The 21,329-nt window shown below is 43.3% G+C and overlaps 1 protein-coding gene across 1 annotated transcript in view; it reads left to right on the top strand.

The window, feature by feature from the left end:
- DPH1 (diphthamide biosynthesis 1) overlaps nucleotides 1-21,329 on the top strand; it is a 230,718-nt gene that overhangs the window by 17,996 nt on the left and 191,393 nt on the right. The window contains exons 2-3 of the mRNA XM_075263624.1: nucleotides 585-737; nucleotides 3,422-3,485. Coding sequence (XP_075119725.1) covers nucleotides 585-737; nucleotides 3,422-3,485 — 217 coding nt within the window. The remainder of the gene's footprint in view (nucleotides 1-584; nucleotides 738-3,421; nucleotides 3,486-21,329) is intronic.

Genomic DNA, 21,329 nt, shown 5'->3' with positions numbered 1-21,329 from the left:
GTGCGCCCCCAAGGACACCAGGGCATGCCTCCTTGGGTACATGTAATGCAGCTGGCAAACTTGAGACCTGGCTCAACATACAATACTTAGCTGGAGGATCTAAGAGATCAGCATGGTCATGGGTAAATCCTCTGTATTCATGAATTGTATACAACATTTGGCCGACCAGTAGCATTATAGAGCTACTCCTTTGGACGCCAGGTGAGAGCAGCTCTATGATATTTTACAGGTGCACTCTATATACATTTCGGACATTGAAAAACCTCTGGCTCGCATCCCAGAAAGTGACTTCCAGCTTCCGGCACCTCTAAGGATTTGCTCTATCTATATTAGATATCTGATGATTTAGTTTTCATATCTTTGGTGACATTTTGGGGTCTTTAGAACCAATTACTAGTTTTCCATAGAGATGCGATCTCAAGTTACAAAGGTTTCAACTTCCATCGGTCATCCTGGAACCAGTTAATATTGGAACTTGAGGGACCACTGCGTATAATACGGTTTTCTTAAGTTGTCAGCAAGTTCAACTAAAACAAGTGTTAAAATAAAACTTTATAGCTACACGGTATGTCGTTTCTTATCAGGTCGCACGCCGGTTCGTCGGGTTGCCAACCAAATCCCAGATGAAATCTCTAAGAATCCCTTACTCTTGGAAGCCATTGCCGTGCTGCCTCAAAACTACAACTTTGAAATTCCCAAGACTATATGGAGAATTCAACAAGCCGCAGCCAAAAGAGGTACGTGTGCTTACTGCAGAGCTCACTAAGGTGTATCTCGTTGCGATTGCTATTGTTCCTCCAGCAGAAACATGTTAGAAGAAGCCATTAGTTTTACAAGACTTGAAATACATTAAGATAAACTCTTTAGGGGAGACGTCCCCCTCATACCATGGACTACAACTAATCCTCCATCCCTAAGATGAAGTATACGGTACTTTATGTAGTTGGATCACTGAATTACAGCTGTAGTTTGTTCTCCACTGTACATAAAGTGGTAATGCAGTATTTTTTATTGTTACTAAGCAACTTTAGGGTTAGCGGCCCTAGAAATTCAGTCGCAGCCGCATTAGTCAGAAAGGGAATTATTCATTTTGATTTAGGCTAGAGCTGCACGGTCGCACAGTCAAAGATTGGAGCGTAGTGCTGCCTTCATACCATGAAAATGAATGGGATTTGCAAGTCGCCATGGCTTTGAATTGATGTTCTTAAAAAGTACATCAGTCTTGGATTTTTTGCAAAATATTCAAAGATTTTTTTGGTTTTTTTTCAGCTCAAATATTGTATTATTACTTTCATTTCCTTTTAATTTAATTCCCACATAGGGTCTTGAACAGTTATGAGCTTGATCACGTATATAAATCATTACTATACTTCTCCATCTTGTTAAATCTAAAATCTTTCCTTTATGAATTGATATATTATGTTTGTTTTTGTATTGAAAATAGCTTTGTTTTTTAGATGTATACCGTAGATGGATACAAATACCCTACATACAGTAGGTTCTAATATCTTTCAGTAACTTTTTGCATACTGTTTGTACATTATATTGTGGCTGCACTACCTAAAACCTTTCCATTAGAACAGGATTCCAAATGGGATGGAGTTGGCATGCAAATACACAGTCCAGTCCTATTAATGTGACCACCGCGTACTTTTGGCGTCAACGTTAAATAACCAATCGCAGAAGGCACGTGTCATCAGTAGAGATGAGCGAGTACTGTTCAGATCAGCCGATCCGAACAGCACGCTCGCATAGAAATGAATGGACGTAGCCGGCACGCTGGGGGTTAAGCGGCCGGCCGACGTCAAAGCGGAAGTACCAGGTGCATCCATTCATTTCTATGGAGCGTGCTGTTCGGATCAGCCGATCCGAACAGTACTCGCTCATCTCTAGTCATCAGCCATCTGGGTGCACTCATCATTGTGGAAGGCACGATGGATCAGCACAAGTATGCATCTATCTTTGCGGACCATGTTCACCCCTACATGCGAAATGTTTTTCCTCAGGATGATGGCATCTACCAGCAGAACAATGAGACGTGTCATAAAGCTCCAGTGTACGTGCGCGGTTCGAGGAGCACCAGGATGAGTTTATGGTACTCCCTTGGCCAGCAAATTCCCCGGACTTGAACCCAATCAAGAATCTGTGGGACCACCTCGATTGGTTTGTTCGCGCCACGGATGCTCAACCACGTAACCTAGCGCAGCTGGACACGGCACTGGAGTCAGCATGGCTCAACATCCCAGTGATATCATCACAACATCCCCTCTCTTCCTGCACGTCTCGCAGCGGTCCGCTCTGCCAAAGGTGGTCATTCTGGATTTTGACCGGTGGTCTCATTAATATGACTGGACTGTGTACAATATAGGACTCCAATAAGTGAATTTCATGGGCAGTGATTTAGGAGTTAACAGAACTTCATATCTCAAAAGAGAAGATACTCCTTTTTTTTTTTTTGCCATGTACGTCTAGGTGGTATCCATGTTTATTCCACCTAGAGGAACCCTGCTGAGGCCCCTAGGAGGACATTTATAAGGAGTTGTAGAATGTAACCTATGGTATCTCATTTATACAGTATATCAATATTTTTTTTGAAGAGCATGTCCCTATCTTCTGACCTTGCTGGACATCTGATCAAAGGTTCACAGATTAGAGCGGATGTTTTGTTATACTTTTACAATAGTCATCCTATTCTATAGTTATGAGGACCATAACATTGTAAAGAGCTGTTGGGTGCCCATTGTGCCGTAGCAATTATTTGTTGGGGCACCAGGAGAGGTAGAACAAGGTACCCGGATGACGTCTGAATCACCCGATACGACAATGCTATCATGTATATTTTGATAGTCATTGTGTGTTCTGATGCTGCGAGTGCATCTAATCCCATTAGGTCCGCCAGCCTGTGAATGTCCTGTGTCCATTTCCTCTTGCCCTCTAATCATTTCCTATCCTCTTTGTCTTCTCTGTTGGCCTCCGATGCAATGCTATATTTGTCTATACAATAACCTGTTTTATTTGCGCTCCAGCGCCGTCTGTCTCTCTCTCTGTTCACAGTCGGCCTCTTTTTTTGAGCCATTTGTAATTCTAAAGCTTATCTCTTCTCCTCTTGCTTAGATGTTTCTCATCCTTTATTTTTCTTCCTCTCGAACATTACATCTCCCACGCCGGCTATATGTTTTCTCAAGTGTCTGTCTCTTGTATGTGCTCGAGATCTCCAAATGCCACATTTGCATGCTTCCTACCGGACGCTAATCCTATTATTTAGCTTGACTCACTATTATTTCTGTGATGTTTTATGTAATAGATACCTTTTTCAGACCCCTGTTGTACGTGTTTATGTGGCTCTGAATCATTTTAGTGTAGGGGAGATTACGGTATGTTATATTTTGGCACCTATTTCACTCCGATTTTTCCCTTTCAGTTGCTTTACAGATGCCGGAAGGGCTGCTGATGTTTGCCTGCACCATTGCAGATATCATAGAGAGGTGAGGATCAGAAAGACAGTGCAATAATTTTATCTATGGGTTTGTTCTGCTAAAATGTTTTTGTTACATATAAATAACTTATGATTTTATTTAAAGGGCATTTAGGATCAAAAAATGCTGTTTGTACGCCAGTCTGAAAATGTTCTTACAGGAAAAATAATAACAATCGGATCAGTCCAGAAGCTTTACACATCCCACATAGCTTCATTTACCTGAGTAACACCATTTCAGTTATCTATTGCACCTTTTCCACTAGGGCTCAGCTGAAACCTCTACTCTTTGTAACAACTTGACATCTGAGCAGCGGTACTTTAAGGACTAGTTCACACGGGGATTCCGCATGTGCACATTCCGTCGCGGCTGGCGCGATGGGATGCTGGTGTAGTGCACAGCATCCCGTCGCGGCTTTCCGCTCCGGATTAGGCCCAAATAAATGCGCCTAGTCTGGAGGGTGCTGTTACGAAGTGGACGCCGCGTCTGAATCAGCCGCGGCATCCGCCTCAAGAAAGGGCAGCTCGCTTCTTTTTTGCGCAAGCGGGAACAAACCACTAGCGTAAAAAAAGAACACTGGCGGTCAACATAGACCTCTGTTGTGAGGGGGCAGATTTTGAGGTAGATTCGACGTCAAAATCAGACCCTTCTTCCCCCGTGTGAACGAGCCCTTAAGAGCTATCCTGGAGTTAGAAAAAATACTCCAAATGTCAGACAGCATTTCCTACGTCATAGGTCACGACCTTGCTGCCTACGTGTCCTCTAGTATAGGCTTCGGCTGTAGCCTAAAAGCAGATCATCTCCAATTACCTTGGAACAGGTAATCTCCAAAATGGTGCAGTTCAAGTATGTGAAAGTATAAGGTTATGAATTGTGCCAAAATTCTGGCCAAAAGCTTAAATAGGACCTTTCACCACCTCCACCAATTATCGTCTCTGCTCCATTGAAATACATTAATGTGGACAGAGAGTGGTTCCTGTAGATTGAGTTAACCCCTCTTCTGGGTTGTGTCTTGGTGCTGGAGAAAGTATTTGATGTTGATGGTGATGTTGATAAGGCCAAAGCCGTGTTTATGACTAATTAACCAATAATCCTGGGTAACTGTCGTCGTCCTAATTGATATGAGCTAAGGGCTAGCGACGAGATATTGATACCAGACGCAAAGGTTGGTATTAACTCCTCTCTTAGCAGAGGAATGTATGCTGACGCACTTTTCATGATAAACACGGGGGTTAAATAGTAGCAGATATAGGAAGAGAGATAACAACAATGTAAGTTTTCATATTCATTCCTGATTGGTATGATACATCTCAATCAAACAGATAAAGTTTAAGCAGGTCCATATATAGCCAGCTGCTCCCGGTCCTGCATGGTAACCTTGGGGAGCTGTCTACTGGCAGCAAGCCAAGCATTTGTTTTTCTTGCACCCATCCTGGATACAGGCGCCATCTTATCATATAACATTATACCAGTTTCAAGCATAAGAAACTACACTCACCAGCCACTTTATTAGGTACACCATGCTAGTAACGGGTTGGACCCCCTTTTGCCTTCAGAACTGCCTCAATTCTTCGTGGCATAGATTCAACAAGGTGCTGGAAGCATTCCTCAGAGATTTTGGTCCATATTGACATGATGGCATCACACAGTTGCCGCAGATTTGTCGGCTGCACATCCATGATGCGAATCTCCCGTTCCACCACATCCCAAAGATGCTCTATTGGATTGAGATCTGGTGACTGTGGAGGCCATTGGAGTACAGTGAACTCATTGTCATGTTCAAGAAACCAGTCTGAGATGATTCCAGCTTTATGACATGGCGCATTATCCTGCTGAAAGTAGCCATCAGATGTTGGGTACATTGTGGTCATAAAGGGATGGACATGGTCAGCAACAATACTCAGGTAGGCTTTGGTGTTGCCACAATGCTCAATTGGTACCAAGGGGCCCAAAGAGTGCCAAGAAAATATTCCCCACACCATGACACCACCACCACCAGCCTGAACCGTTGATACAAGGCAGGATGGATCCATGCTTTCATGTTGTTGACGCCAAATTCTGACCCTACCATCCGATTGTCGCAGCAGGAATCGAGACTCATCAGACCAGGCAACGTTTTTCCAATCTTCAATTGTCCAATTTCGATGAGCTTGTGCAAATTGTAGCCTCAGTTTCCTGTTCTTAGCTGAAAGGAGTGGCACCCGGTGTGGTCTGCTGCTGCAGCCCATCTGCCTCAAAGTTCGACGTACTGTGCGTTCAGAGATGCTCTTCTGGCTACCTTGGTTGTAACGGGTGGCTATTTGAGTCACTGTTGCCTTTCTATCAGCTCGAACCAGTCTGGCCATTCTGCTCTGACCTCTGGCATCAACAACGCATTTCCGCCCACAGAACTGCCGCTCACTGGATGTTTTTTCTTTTTCGGACCATTCTCTGTAAACCCTAGAGATGGTTGTGCGTGAAAATCCCAGTAGATCAGCAGTTTCTGAAATACTCAGACCAGCCCTTCTGGCACCAACAACCATGCCACGTCCAAAGGCACTCAAATCACCTTTCTTCCCCATACTGATGCTCGGTTTGAACTGCAGGAGATTGTCTTGACCATGTCTACATGCCTAAATGCACTGAGTTGCCGCCATGTGATTGGCTGATTAGAAATTAAGTGTTAACGAGCAGTTGGACAGGTGTACCTAATAAAGTGGCCGGTGAGTGTATATCTAGCATTCAGCTTTTAAGGATAACAATGTTTTTCATACATTACATGATTATAACCTTCACAGTGTGTTGGCCAGTCTCCAGACCTGTCCTTGGGGGTTTGCTTGTGGTTTCATTGGAGTACAGTCCCCACAAATAGGAGCCCTGTTTTGCTTTGTAAAGCACATGTGTCTGGCATTGTGCTTTAGATTTGCAGTGGAACATAAATAATTTGTGCGGTGCTCTTTAAAGTCCTCACCACTACCAGCACTACGCAGAGTATAGCTTTGCGCCTGCTAGTTGGATGTTAATGCACCAGTGCTCTGTGCTATTGCGGCATGGTTAATGTGCATACTTAGTACTTTTGAGCGCGCTGTGCTTATATTATGTCTCTCAGTCAACAATAAAATTAGCTCAATTACTTTTAAGCACTGGATATGCAGAAGCACATAGAAAATTGAAATGTCTGTCGGCATCATCCTGAAAGTTTGGGCATGGAAAGGAAAGATCTTTCATGTAGGCTGGATTACTTACAGGGCTGTTTTTGGGTCAGTTAAAACTGTAAGAGCTGTGAATTACTACAACTTCTTTAGTGCAAGGGGACTATAATATGGGATAACCTATATGGGGCCAGCCGTGGGTAGCCATTGATTAGTAGATGTTCTGACATTTAGGATATATGGTTCCGTGAGAAATCGGATGGGATTTGTGTGTTGCTCGTGAACCCAGACCGCAAGATGGAAAGGAATAGAACCTGTCCTGCGTTTTGCCTCCAGGTTCTAAATGCAAGGTTATGTGCATGGAGGTATAGAAAGATTGGGTCCGTGTGCGATCTTGTTAAAAACATGTAAAATCCACAATCATGTACACCTAGCGTTAGACTTATAAGCTGACATGCACCATGGCATAACACTGTTTGTACAAGGAATCCACCGGATTTTTCTAATCCTGGACAACTTTTAATAATCCAATCTGGACCCCTTAATAATATATTACAGCGTTTATTATATTTACTTGTACTATTCATTTCGGAAAAGTTCTTCTATAATTTAAAGTACTCTTTGGGACTTTAGATATCTTCAGGTCCTGTTTGAGATAAATACTCCTGGCCAACTAGTTTCAAAGCCATAGACCCCCTACCCCGCGATGTATAATAGAAAGGGTCCTGGTATGTAGAGATGACCAGGCTAACTTGTAGGCTTCTGTATCTCGTGTAACTTTCAATGGAAAGGTGGCCATGAATTGTTCTTCTACTAAAATCCTGAGTTTTGATCTGGACCTTGGAGGAAAGTCAGGCCTAATTACCGCTCCCCCTTATTGGTTCACAAATGAAACCGTCCACCATAGTTGCACTGTTTTTTTTTCGTTTGAGCTGGCGATGGCAGTATTTTGTTCGTCCTCTAATTGGGATGTCTCAATTAGACGGTAGCGGTTGCGGTATTAGACAGAAGAATTAGCGGTTGTTTCTTGATTGACTGTAAAATGGTTCTTCTTCCTCCTCTTCCTCTTTCGCTCTTTCTTTATGTCTGTCCTGTACTGATCTGGAGGTAGCTGCAGCCAAGCACTTAATGTCAGAAGGAGTTATGTCTTTGTAATGGATCTTGCTATATATGATGTTTACTTTCCTTCAGACATAGGCCGCTGTTTGTTACAAGATGAGCCTGTGGGGGCCAGCATAAGCTCTGGTGTAAGGTGCATGAGATTTTTCAACGTCTGATTTTTCAGCCAACCGTTTCTTTACAGTCCTTGCGTTTCATGCTTGTATAGTCTTTAATGTACGTACACTTCCAATGTGGAGTTTCATAGTATCCTACATAGCAATAATTCCCATGAGACTTATGTACATTAAAGAGCCGTGTGCATGAAAACTCTATGGAGGCACCCAGCGTCCAGGTGAGATCTCTTCCATAAGGTGGTCACAGATAAAGCATGCAAAAAAAAAGAGGAAAACTCAACTTAGAGGCTTTTGGTTGTACATTAGAGCACTATAGAAAAGTATGGGTGCTGTATAGCTGTGAGCCAGTGTCCCCAGGGCAGGAAGAGGTAATGATCGGTCAGTTTCGCAATGCCAGTGTAGGTATCTGGGTAACCGTTGCTTGCACTTGGTTTAGGGCCTGAAAACAGGATAAGGGATGTTTAGTATAATATTAGAAGGAGCTGGGGATGTAACTATAGGGGTGCAGAGGCAGTAGTTGCTACTGGGCCCCGGAGGCTGATGGGTCCTACATGCCTCTCTTACAGTATACTGTATTAAGACACTAATATCATACATATCACATTGTTAGTGGGCACCCTGTTGAAGATTTTGCATTGGGGTCCAGAAGCTTCACTTTAAAGGGGTTCTCCCATCTCAGTGTCTCAGCCAGGCTGCGTGCAGTGTCTGCTTCTCACTTCCTGTATTTCTCTCCCTCCTCCTCCCTCCTGCTGAATGGGACACACAACACTTCTGCAGGTCAGATGATCTGCAGATTCTTGTACAGAACAGGCTCAGTGTTATCTGTGTGTTTACATAGATAACAGACTGGACTTTATCAGCAAATTTCAATTATCTGAGGCCGGCAAGAGCAGTGAGTGACGTCACTTGTCCTATAAGTCCGTGGTTATAGAAACACTGTGTAAACAATGGGAGGAATAAATTCACATAGCAGGCAAACAAAGCAGAATTTCTGAAGCAATATATTTAGGAAAAGTCTTCAGTTTACATAAGCTACCAGTATAAATAGGATCCTTGAGATGGGACAACCCCTTTAAGTCTTTGCACTTTGCCTTCTAAAAGCTATTTTTCCATCTCTGTAGGAATATGCGAATGTGTTTTTGGCAGGTCACTTTTTTTTTGTTTTATGGCACCAATTTGGGATACATATATGTTTTGAAAAAACTATGTTAGCTATTTTTAGGAGAAAATAGGAAAAACAATTGCGAAGCTGGAAAAAATGTAAAGCAACTGTTTGCCATCAGTGTAAATGCACAGCAGTAGCCACAAGAGAAATAAAAGGGTTATATCTATCAATATCAGGTCAGTGGGGTCTGCCTCTGACCCACTCGTGGTGTGATAGGAAGAAAGGGTAGAGGTAACGTGGGCATTTGTTGTCAGACCTGGCAGGTTTGTGCCGTTTGCTGTGGGGTAAAATAGAGATTGAGTTGAACCTAAAACAAGTTTGACTTTTCAGCTCTAGTTGCTTTTTATTTGCAAAAGGATATTCTTTTTAGGGAAACATTTCAAAGCTGATAAGTTTATGCTGTGAGGATCAGACTGTGAGATCAGTCTTTACTAGAGATGAGCGAGTAGTATTCGATCGAATACCTCGCTCCCATAGGAATGCGTGTAAGCGGCCGGACACCAAGGGGTTAAGCACATCGAATATTCACTGCGCTTAAACCCCTTGGTGTTCAGCCGCTTACACGCATACCTATGGGAGTTCATCATCTTCACCCCACCCCGTATGGCCCCTCCACCTGACCCATCTATCAAAGTTAACGGAACCACAATTACCCCTGTCTCACAGGCCCGATGCCTTGGGGTAACCCTGGACTCCGACCTATCCTTCAAGTCACACATTCAAACCCTCAACACTTCCTGCTGCCTCCAACTCAAGAACATCCACCGAATCCGCTCCTTCCTCACCCCTGAAACTACTAAGATGCTCGTCCAGGCCCTCATAATCTCCCGCTTAGACTACTGCAACACCCTTCTCCATGGACTCCCAGCAAACACCCTCGCCCCCCTCCAGTCCACCTTAAACTGTGCTGCTCGCTTAATCCACCTCACCCCCCGATCTTCATCTGCTGCTCCCCTCTGCCAGTCCCTCCACTGGTTACCTATAGCCCAGCGAATTGAGTTCGAGCTACTAACGTTAACATACAAAGCCATCCACAACCTGTCCCCTCCATATACAGTCCTATGAAAAAGTTTGGGCACCCCTATTAATCTTAATCATTTTTTGTTCTAAATATTTTGGTGTTTGCAACAGCCATTTCAGTTTGATATATCTAATAACTGATGGACACAGTAATATTTCAGGATTGAAATGAGGTTTATTGTACTAACACAAAATGTGCAATATGCATTAAACCAAAATTTGACCAGTGCAAAAGTATGGACACCTCAACAGAAAAGTGACATTAATATTTAGTAGATCCTCCTTTTCAAAGATAACCGCCTTTAGTCGCTTCCTGTAGCTTTTAATCAGTTCCTGGATCCTGGATGAAGGTATTTTGGACCATTCCTCTTTACAAAACAATTCAAGTTCAGTTAAGTTTGATGGTCGCTGAACATGGACAGCCCGCTTCAAATCATCCCACAGATGTTCAATGATATTCAGATCTGGGGACTGGGATGGCCATTCCAGAACATTGTAATTGTTCCTCTGCATGAATGCCTGAGGATTTGGAGCGGTGTTTTGGATCATTGTCTTGCTGAAATATCCATCCCCGGCGTAACTTCAACTTCGTCACTGATTCTTGAACATTATTCTCAAGAATCTGCTGATACTGAGTGAAATCCATGCGACCCTCAACTTTAACAAGATTCCCAGTGCCGGCATTGGCCACACAGCCCCAAAGCATGATGGAACCTCCACCAAATTTTACAGTGGGTAGCAAGTGTTTTTCTTGGAATGCAGTTTTTTTTTGGACGCCATGCATAACGTCTTTTTGTATGACCAAACAACTCAATCAGTCCACAGGACCTTCTTCCAAAATGAAGCTGGCTTGTCCAAATGTGCTTTTGCTTACCTCAGGCGACTCTGTTTGTGGCGTGCTTGCAGAAACGGCTTCTTTCTCATCACTCTCCCTGACAGCTTCTCCTTGTGCAAAGTGTTGACCGATGCACAGTGACACCATCTGCAGCAAGATGATGCTGCAGCTCTTTGGAGGTGGTCTGTGGATTGTCCTTGACTGTTCTCACCATTCGTCTTCTCTGCCTTTCTGATATTTTCCTTGGCCTGCCACTTCTGGGCTTAACAAGAACTGTCCCTGTGGTCTTCCATTTCCTTACTATGTTCCTCACAGTGGAAACTGACAGGTTAAATCTCTGAGACAACTTTTTGTATCCTTCCCCTGAACAACTATGTTGAACAATCTTTCTTTTCAGATCATTTGAGAGCGGGCTGTCCATGCTCGGCGACCATCAAACTTAACTGAACTTGAATTGTTTTGTAAAGAGGAATGGACCAAAATCCCTTCATCCAAGATCCAGGAACTGATTAAAAGCTACAGGAAGCGACTAGAGGCTGTTATCGTTGCAAAAGGAGGATCTACTAAATATTAATGTCACTTTTCTGTTGAGGTGCCCATACTTTTGCACCGGTCAAATTTTGGTTTAATGCCTATTGCACATTTTGTGTTAGTACAATAAGCCTCATTTCAATCCTGAAATATTACTGTGTCCAATGGTTATTAGATATATCAAACTGAAATGGCTGCTGCAAACACCAAAATATTTAGAACTAAAAATGATTAAGATTAATAGGGGTGCCCAAACTTTTTCATAGGACTGTATCTCCGAAATAATCTCCCGCTACCTGCCCACACGTAACCTCAGATCCTCCAATGACCTCCTGCTCCGCTCTGCTCTCATCTTCTCCTCACACAACCGTCTCCAAGATTTCTCCCGTGCATCCCCCATACTCTGGAACTCCTTACCAAGACACATAAGACTGATCCCCACAATCACAGGATTCAAGAAGGCCCTGAAGACTCACCTATTCAGGAAGGCCTACAACCTCCAATAACACTATCACCGCACCGCCATCTGTACAGTCTCCCCCTCTCCTTCCTTCTCTATCCCCCTTCCCCCATAGATTGTAAGCCCTCGCGGGCAGGGCCCTCTACCCCACTGTGCCAGTCGGTCACTGTTAGTATTGTATCTACATGTATATTCTGTGTACTGTATGTAAACCCCCAAATGTAAAGCACCATGGAATTAATGGTGCTATATAAATAAACAACAATAATAATAATGGGAGCGAGGTATTCAATCCAATACTACTCGCTCATCTCTAGTCTTTATAATTGTGATACTCATCACACAATAGGACACGTTTTTGGCACTGTGGCAAGGACAAAGTTAACTTCATAATTCATTCACAATGTGTGGTAAACATACATTAAGATGACTGTACCTAAGTTACATTTCTCCTCTTGTTATAAAATAGTTGAATCACTGCAATCTTGTATTAAATGTACCAAGGCGGCAGAGAGGAAAATAACATCTAATGTGCGCTTCCTATATGTCACATTCAGATGCCTGCCTCCGCAATGTATTTTTTCTATCTATCATATGTTTTAATGGCTTCAGGCTTCCAAGTACGAGAGAGGGTTTCTGATGCCGTCATGGCAAACGTATAATCGTAATCCTGCAGCTATAGGTGCAAACACATTTATGCTCACTAGGGTCTATAATTCCACAAATACCAGAGCTTTATTTCCGAGTATGGCTGCCGTAGAAAATCTGTATTTGCAATACTAAAAGGGGCTAGGAATGAATAGGGAAAAACTTCAGGAATTTATCAAGATTGGTGTTTAGTATGGCAACCTTGAAAATCCCTACAGTGCCAAAGAATGCACCCTACAATGAAGACGTGCATCCGCACCGACATCCTTGCCAACTCGTAGCTGGCGTAGGTTTCGGGGATTGTTTTTGCCAGCCAACTGGCGTAAATGTTCATAGATCTGATGGAGGGGCCACACGGTGGCTCAGTGGTTAGCACTGTGGCCTTGCAGCGCTGGAGTCCTGGTGTTCAAATCCCACCAAGGGCAAAAAACCATCTGCAAGGAGTTTGTATGTTCTCCCTGTGTTTGCATAGATTTCCATCCCATATTCCAAAGACATACTCAGAAAGTTGCAAGTTCTTGATGCCTTGTATGCCAAAAACGGCATGATAAGTTTCCTCTATAGCATTCATTTCCTCCTGGCATATAAAGTATAACAGTTTCCATTTAAGCCATTAGGATAGACCATTAAAGGCGTATTCCCATGTCACATACTCAGCAGTCTTCACTGCTGTAAAATCTTCTTTCTTCCTGGTTTCTTGCATCATTTGGTGGGCGGGGTTTCACATGCAACCTGCCGTTTAGCTCCGCCCTCAAATTCACGTGTGGCTCCACCCACCCATATTGGACTATGAGGTACAGGCAGCAGCAACTCCATTCTGTGTTACATACAGAGACTGCCTGTCTCTGCCATAATGAACATAAATGAGTTAGCTAGCCTGATAACTGGGAGAAGAGAAGAAATGAAAGCAGCTCCTCTCCCCTATCTGAGTGCAGGAAGCTAGGTCACGTGGTGTAGACACAGGAATAGCTAGATACACAGGCTCGCTCCCTGCACTTAGCCCCTCCTCCCCCCCCCCCCCCTGAGAGCAGCAGATACATCACTTGACTTTTGAGCAGATAAGTCAGGCCACAAAGAATTAAATAAAGTAAGATAGTGGACAAACAAAGCAGTTTTACTGAAGCAGTGTATTTAGGAAAAGTCTTAAATCCACATTAACAAGCAGTATAGATAGGATCCTTGTGATGGGACAACCCCTTTAATATTAGATTATCTTGGGTCTGGTTATTCGAAGGGGCAGCAGCACTTGACATAGTGCAGTTAGACTATCTACCTGTATGCCGGAAACTTGGCAGCGGCCGATCAAGTGAACGGGGCAAAGGTGCAATAATACTGTGCACCACTGCGGGGTATTTGTCAGCACACCTATAACACCCACCATGACCTACTAAGCGTCCACATAACGGAGCCCATTTCATTTACCGCTTTTACTCTGGACCACATAAACGAACCCCCCATAACCATGACAATGAAAAACTATCTTTAAGGGTAATAAGAGATAATAAGCAGCGTAAACAGGGGAAAAGATTGCTAGTACCTATAAGCTCTGAATGTCATCTTATCACCCAATGACACATACATGCCGGCAGATTGTCACTTGCCCTGTTTCTCTGTAATCCGTCTGCACCACATCTCCCAGCCTGCTCCACTAGCGTTGTCTGTCTTTAGGGTTCTGAAAAATACTGCAGTGCCCAGGATTTCTCAATTTCTGCTCTCCCCTTTTCTCTGCAGTGATGGATTTTCATGCGTTATAACCGTTCAATACCACAGGTTTTTTCTCTAGTTAGAGGAATAAAATAATGGGTTAAACTCTAAACGGCTGCCTTGAAATATTCTCCTACCCTAGTTTCTGCATACGCTGCGTCCGATGGACTACATCCTTAACTAGCCCCTTATGATAAGTACGTGCTGTAATACCTGTTCTCTCCTGCAGTAGAAGAGGTGAGAAGTCTCTGAACTGTGCTGCAGACTGTGTTTAGACGCTGTACACTATCAGGCTCAGCGGTCAGTATAACATGATGTAAAGATATATACCGATCAGTTAGAACAGCAAAACGGTTGAAGGGAATAACATTGGTTATCTCATTACATTGGCACCTGTCACCATTTCCTCTGTTAAGGGTGTATTTAGACTGTCAGACACGCAGTTTCTTCTAGTGCAGTTTTGATGAGGTTTTATAGGTAGTCTGACAGCAGCGGGCTCAGTATGAAATCACACACATGGCCATGTAGGGATATTCATACCAAACAAAATGGCCCCATGGGTGTGGAAAAAACGATGGCCCAATACTGACGTAATTACCTTAATGCTACTTGCGGCTTTACATTGTAAAACACCCCCTTCCAGGGCACATTGGGGCCTATTTATTCCACGTTTTACACCCATTTCTGGTATAAATGTTTGATAAAATTCGTCCATTTTGGCACATGGTTGTTTTTACGTTTGTGTCGGGGCTTAGCAGGCAGATTTACTATAATTAATATCAGAGACTGGCATAAAATAGAGCTCAAACTACTCCAGCTCCTATCTAATGTAGATCTGGCGCGTGGCGGGTCATAGATGTGCCTAATTTATTAAGAGGCACATGCCAGTAAATGAAGTAGGCGCCTTTTACTCGTCAGATAAATCTTTTACGGCGTCTCTTTTCAGGCAGATGCTCAGCCCGGTCTCATGAGACGCGCTGGAGAGAAGCCCTGGATTGCAGCGTTGCAGAAATTTTCCACACAGAAATTGTGTGCGGTGGATTTGTAAGTCCACAGCTTGTCATTTTCTGCTGCGGAAAAAGGAAGGGTTTGCTGCGATCTCCTCCATTGACTTTAGTCGGAAAGTAAAATTTACAGTCAGATGCTTATGTTAGGGGTTGTCTGAGGTTATAGCACAAGATCCTCTCATTCCCAGTCTCTTACTGCTGATGAGGCTTCCCAGCCGTACTCTGTACTCTGTGCCTTTCCAATGCTGTAGCTCAATATTAGTTGTCGACACAATGCTGTAGATTTACTAATACTCTCTAAGTTTTAGACTAGACACATTTATCAAAGCGACTGAAGCTGTTTGGTAAATATGGCCCTTTATTACACTCTTACACTAGGACCATACTAGCATTTGAGCTTCTCTGGCCCAGATCCCTCCTTAACATAAGCTGAGAGTCAGCGGACCCCATTATAATCTATGGGGTTTGCAGGTTTCCACATGTACCCGATTTTTAAGCGGATAGGGTTTCAGTATTTCACGTCACCAAGTGGACCTAAGGGACAGAAACCCGATATAGCGTTAGTTGGCTTAGATTATTAAAAAAATGTGTGAACGCATTGTGGTTCTTTCCGCAGCGCTTTTAAGACAAAGTTCACAAAGTTTTTCCTCTGCGGACTTTCTCTTCCCATTATATCTATGGGAAAGCCGTCGGCGTTTCTGTAGATATAATTGACATGCTGCGATTTTCAAAGCTGCAGCGGCTTTGCAAATCGCAGCGTGTCCACGCTGCGATCTTTTCCGCAAAGTGGGCATGGGATTCGCATGAATCCCATCCACTTTGCATGCACTGTACAACGCCGCGATTTTTCCCACAGCGTCTCCGCTGCGGGCAAATCGCGGCGTTTACGTCCTGTGGGGCCCCGGCCTAAATCTCCACAATTGTCTTCAGCGCTGGATGTACAGTGACTGACTGGAAATCGGGGAAACCTGCTCACAAGAAAAAAGAAAAATCTGCTACCTAATCTGCCGCAATATCAGAACAACTTGTTTTTTTGGTGGATTATGCACTGCATATTGTACCTGTGTGCATTTTGCTTTACTGTGAAGCCACTTACATTGCAGCCACTACTCATCCTACAGAGGTTGTCATCCAGTTTTGGCAGAGTGATGAATAATCTATCTATCTATCTATCTATCTATCTATCTATCTATCTATCTATCTAATAATGCCGTTTATAATTGACCAGGAATATTTTACTGTAAACTCTACTGATTCGCTATTCAGGATCCTGGGAATTCTTTGTGACAACCTCTGTAGAACCATTAATGGTGGTCACCCCGTCTTCCCAGTAAGGATGTCTAGTTACCGGATGGTTGATCTTCATATCCGGTCGATACTCAGGTACACAGTATATGTGCTACAGATTCCTCTTCACTTGCTATACTGTCAGTAAGCATTTAGTAAAGCGAGTCCTTCACGTTGCTTACCTTGGCACTATATGAATAATTAATAATCATTCTTAATGATTTACTTTACTGTACTGTTCATCGAGTACGTGGCCAAGTCTTTTTCCGGCAAGGTAATCGTATATGGTTTATGAAAGCTTGCCCAATAAATGGGAGACCCATGAGGCTGTAATTGGTGATCACATTGGCAGGAGCTGTAAATTGTACTCACCTTCAGATAGGAGCAGACTGCATATCTCACTTCATCCTCCACACCGTAGATCATCGGATACTTTCTACCATATTAGCCAGTAAATTTAGAATTATAAGAACATACTGCTATCTATAAATAAAACATAGGAGGAATATGATGACTTATAATGGATAACCAGGTAGGACAAAGTAGCAAGCTAGCCATAAAGAATGGTAAGGAATGGCTCAATGCGTCCTGTTAATTGTGAGGAGCAGAAATGTAGATTCTAGATTTTCCTGCTACAAATCTTATCCGTGCGCGTATTTAACGATAACTTTCAGAAGAAATGTATATAGGTTTATGCTGAGATATGTTCACTTGGAGACCAACCATGATATGTTCACTCTAACCGTTCCTGAACAGTGTTGCGGTGTGGCATTTGGTGTTCACAGCCCCCTCTAAAGCAAACTGTGTTGCACGGTGTATTCTGACACCTAAAAGCCACCATTAACTTTAGTAGGATTTTATATTACAGTAATTCTTTTGTAGGATCACACTAAACAGGCTAGGTTTGATGCAACGCTGGTGCATTGGTTAGCTTTTGTGGTATCCAATTTGATAGGTACTAACCACCGAATGCTGGGAACGTTCTACAGGACCTGACCCAGTCATCTAACATGATCTTTGTCAAATCTAAAGCTGAGACCAAAGCCAAGACAAGTTAATGGTGATTTACGTTAAAATGGAGCTTGAAAGATGAATAACAGACATATTTGGAAACTGTAGAGTCATCTCTAGAAGGTGCTGGGATTGGGTTTATAACCAGCTTACTTCTGACGGACTCCCCTTTAAACCGAATGGGTTAATATTGAAGGGGTTTGTGCTCAATTGCAATTTAATCCCCTATCTACTCTTAAAGGGGTTGTCCAGGATAAACTGAGAATTAACCTCTTAACTAAACTCCCTCCCCCCCACCTAACTTCTAATTTACTTCAATTACATTTTTTTTAATTTTTATAATTAACCAGATCCCTGGAGCGGTAAAGGGACACTTTCTGATAATCTGGTGACTTTTCATTTTACCACTTCCGAAACAGAATGTTACCATTACTCTCCCCCGCCCCCCCCCCCCCCTTCCATAACCCCATCAATACTTACCAAGCCTTTCTGTGTCCAGGGAACGTCTCCTACCCTCTTCCTGTCTGCTAGTAGTGGACGGAATAGGTTAGCTAGGGAGATGGGAGAGGGTAGGAGGGGCTAGTAATGGGCGTGATCGCTAGGCTTAGTGAGACAGGGAGGGTTTTTGAGTGTGAGAGGAGGGCTGGGGGGGTGGAATGAGTGGGAACTAGTGTAGCAGCTACACAGGAAGCTGCACAGCAGGAAGCTAACCCCAAGTAAACAAAGGCAGAGGATGCAACAGTAACAAGAAACACCAAGAAATCACTCCAAACACTGCTAAAGGTATATGGATGTACTTATTAACCCATTACTAGCACTAACAGATCTTTCTTTAAAAAAAAAAAAAAGAAGGATTTACTGCCTGGAAAACCCCTTCAATCATAGTAATGAGGATGCCTTGTACCCCCATCTGAATGAAGTTGCTACTGTGTAGGTGCACTTCACTGTTCATTTCTATGGCACTTCTGGAGAGGGCTAAGTGCTGTACTTTTAAGAGCAATGTGCCTGTGGAACCACCGCTGTGTTCAGAAAGGAGTGTTAGGGACCTCTGTTCTCAGGGCCAGGTAGGAGCCCATCTGACAAATCCTCACTGATCGGTAACCTATCACCAATCCTATGGATAGCAGATAAATTGCTTTTGTAGGAAAACCCTTTTAATTTATACAAGATTTCCATGACAATACGGAACCGGAAAATAATCAGCTGGGTACATCAGAATATGGCAGTGGAGTCTCAGGCTTTGGGCCTGTAATTTTAAGTGATATCTCAGCATAACATTAAAATAATTAAAACTCTCTTCACATTTTTTGGTAGACCCTGAAGAGCCTTTCATATCTATTGTAAGCCGGTGACTGGTCAGGTAATGGAGGGGTTGTACATCTCACCCAGACTACTAAGGTGGGTGAGATAAAAAAAAACTCCAGAAAGAACGTTTCTCAGCAGATAATTATTGTCTGCTGAGGGTTATTTCAAAGTTCCATTTACTGGGCTGGAGTTTTAGGAATGACAGGTAGGTTGGTAGTGGGACCTGTCATTCCACCCCCCTCCAGTCCACACTTTGGGGATGTTCCGGCAGCGACTCAGCTGCAGAGAGTCTCCTCGTCAAGGAGGCTTAAGAAGTCAGCTCCAGCAGCAGACTGGGAGCAGAGCTTAGCTGGAGAACAGAGAGGTCATATTTTTGGAGCTGTGTCCTGAATGATTCTACTGGCTTTTGGATTTCTGTTATTCTAGGTGAGGTAACCTATTCTATGTTTAGTTAGAGTCTAGCCGGGCAGGTATTTATTTTTGTATTGTTTCCTTTTGTTGCTGCACTACCTTTTTGAGTGAAAATAAACTCTACCTTTGTTTTGGTCTAAAGAGACTGGACTTTTATGTCCCATTATCTTCTAATGGGTCTCCTGTAATACCCCACAGAATGTGTGAAAGGCTTTAGTAGCAATCCAGTCTAGGTGAAGACTTGGATACCTTAGGGCTAGCTCACACAGGGTTCCGCGTCTACACATTCCATCACGGCTTTCCGCTCTGGATTAGGCCTAAATGAATTGGCGTAGTCTGGAGGGTGGTGTCGCGAGGCGGACGTCCGCGGCTGAATCAGGTAGGTTCTTGGAAAATTGAACCACATTTGGGAAACAATTCTGAGCTATGGCTATCTTGACTATTGTGTTTCAGGAGAAAAAAAAATCTAATCCTATTTTAAACCTTTCTGATCTAACTCGGATTTGTACATTGTATGATGGAAGAACTATGTGTACTTTGTCATGATGTTTTTGTTCAATAAATGTCACTGGTAATCAAGATAGAAAAAGAAGCTTCTTTCTTTTCAGCTAGCTGATTCCTGTTGGGGAGAATCCCAATGGGAGAATTTTCAGGTGTTTTTGAAGCTGTTTTTGAGATCAAAAAGCCTCAAAAACGTTCAAAAAGAAGCACAGGCTGTACAGCCCTTGCCTCTAGATGTGGTCCATTAAGTTTTTCCAACACATTCCAAATTTCCACAAAATAAAACATTTTTTCTCTTTTTCTTATCTAATAATAATGGTAATATTTAGCTCTTTATTAATATCTACATAATGACTCTGCACCTGTATATGTGCCCAGAGGTTTTGAGGACAGGTAGATACCTCATCATGTGTGGGTTCACATCTGCCCACACAGAATCTGCCATAGTAATAGTTCGCTTTTTGTTCATGAATGTTTTGAAATGTCTAAAAGTTATTTGATATTCAGTACGGCGTATAGAGACACACAATCTGTAGTTTTCTACAGAACTCTCTTATTCAGCATGACAGTGGTGCTATTGTTCTCAAAGATGGGTTTTCATGGCTAATTACCGTACAAGGCTGGATGTCCTAGCTGGCAGCACGCTCGCGTTATTAAAGAACAAGGATAAAGTTATTACTGCCGTACCCACTCCATGGAGAATATCGGAGGGTGGTCACCTTGTACACCCAGATTGGCTGTATACTGCTTTTCCTGACTCCTAAGGGCAGCATTTTAGCTGATCTACCAATCCCTGCATTTTGCGATGTCCATTTTGGAATTGGGGGGGGGGAATCATATTATTTTCTGTCTAAGGCAGCAAAAAAGGAAAAAAAAATTGAAGAACCGTGACAGAAGTATAACCCAGTGTCGCTTAATGTCCAAACGTTATGCTCCAACAGTCCATCTTTTATCAATTTGCGCTCTGTACACTGGGACAGGTTCAGCAGAGTCATTTCATAATCATGAACAGCTGTGAATTTTGACATGACTGCTACTTTGTACTGCATGAGGCCTAAACAAGGAAGGATAGTAAGGGCTAGTACACATGGGGTAAGAGGGGGTGGATTTTGACGCGAAATCCGCCTCAAAATCCGCCCCCTCAAAATAGCAGTCTATGTAGACCGCTAGCGTTCTTTTTTACGCTAGCGGTTTGTTCCCACTAGCGGAAAAAAGAAGCGAGCTGCCCTCTCTTCAGGCAGATTCTACGGCTGATTCAGCCCCGGCGTTCGCCTCACGACAGCACCCTCCAGACTAGACCACGACAGCACCCTCCAGACCATTCATTTGGGCCTAATCCGGAGTGGAAAGCCGCGACGGAATGTGTACACACGGAATCCCCTTGTGAACTAGCCCTAATACTGTTTACACTGATAATGCTCTCTATGGCACTCGCTGGTCTCTAGAGGAGGGAGCAAGCTTCCATCTCTTCTTGGAAACACTTAGTCCATTGACTGAGGTGTGAGTTATGGCACAGATTTCCAATCTGACGCACATCCAGAGCCTGATTACTTCAGGGGCACCTCAAGCGCCAGTTTTGCCCCGCCGTTATGTCCCTTCTGG

Source organism: Leptodactylus fuscus, chromosome 2 (assembly GCF_031893055.1).
Source record: "Leptodactylus fuscus isolate aLepFus1 chromosome 2, aLepFus1.hap2, whole genome shotgun sequence".
In the NCBI taxonomy this organism is placed as follows: domain Eukaryota; kingdom Metazoa; phylum Chordata; class Amphibia; order Anura; family Leptodactylidae; genus Leptodactylus; species Leptodactylus fuscus.
This window is presented reverse-complemented; position numbering and strand designations above follow the sequence as displayed.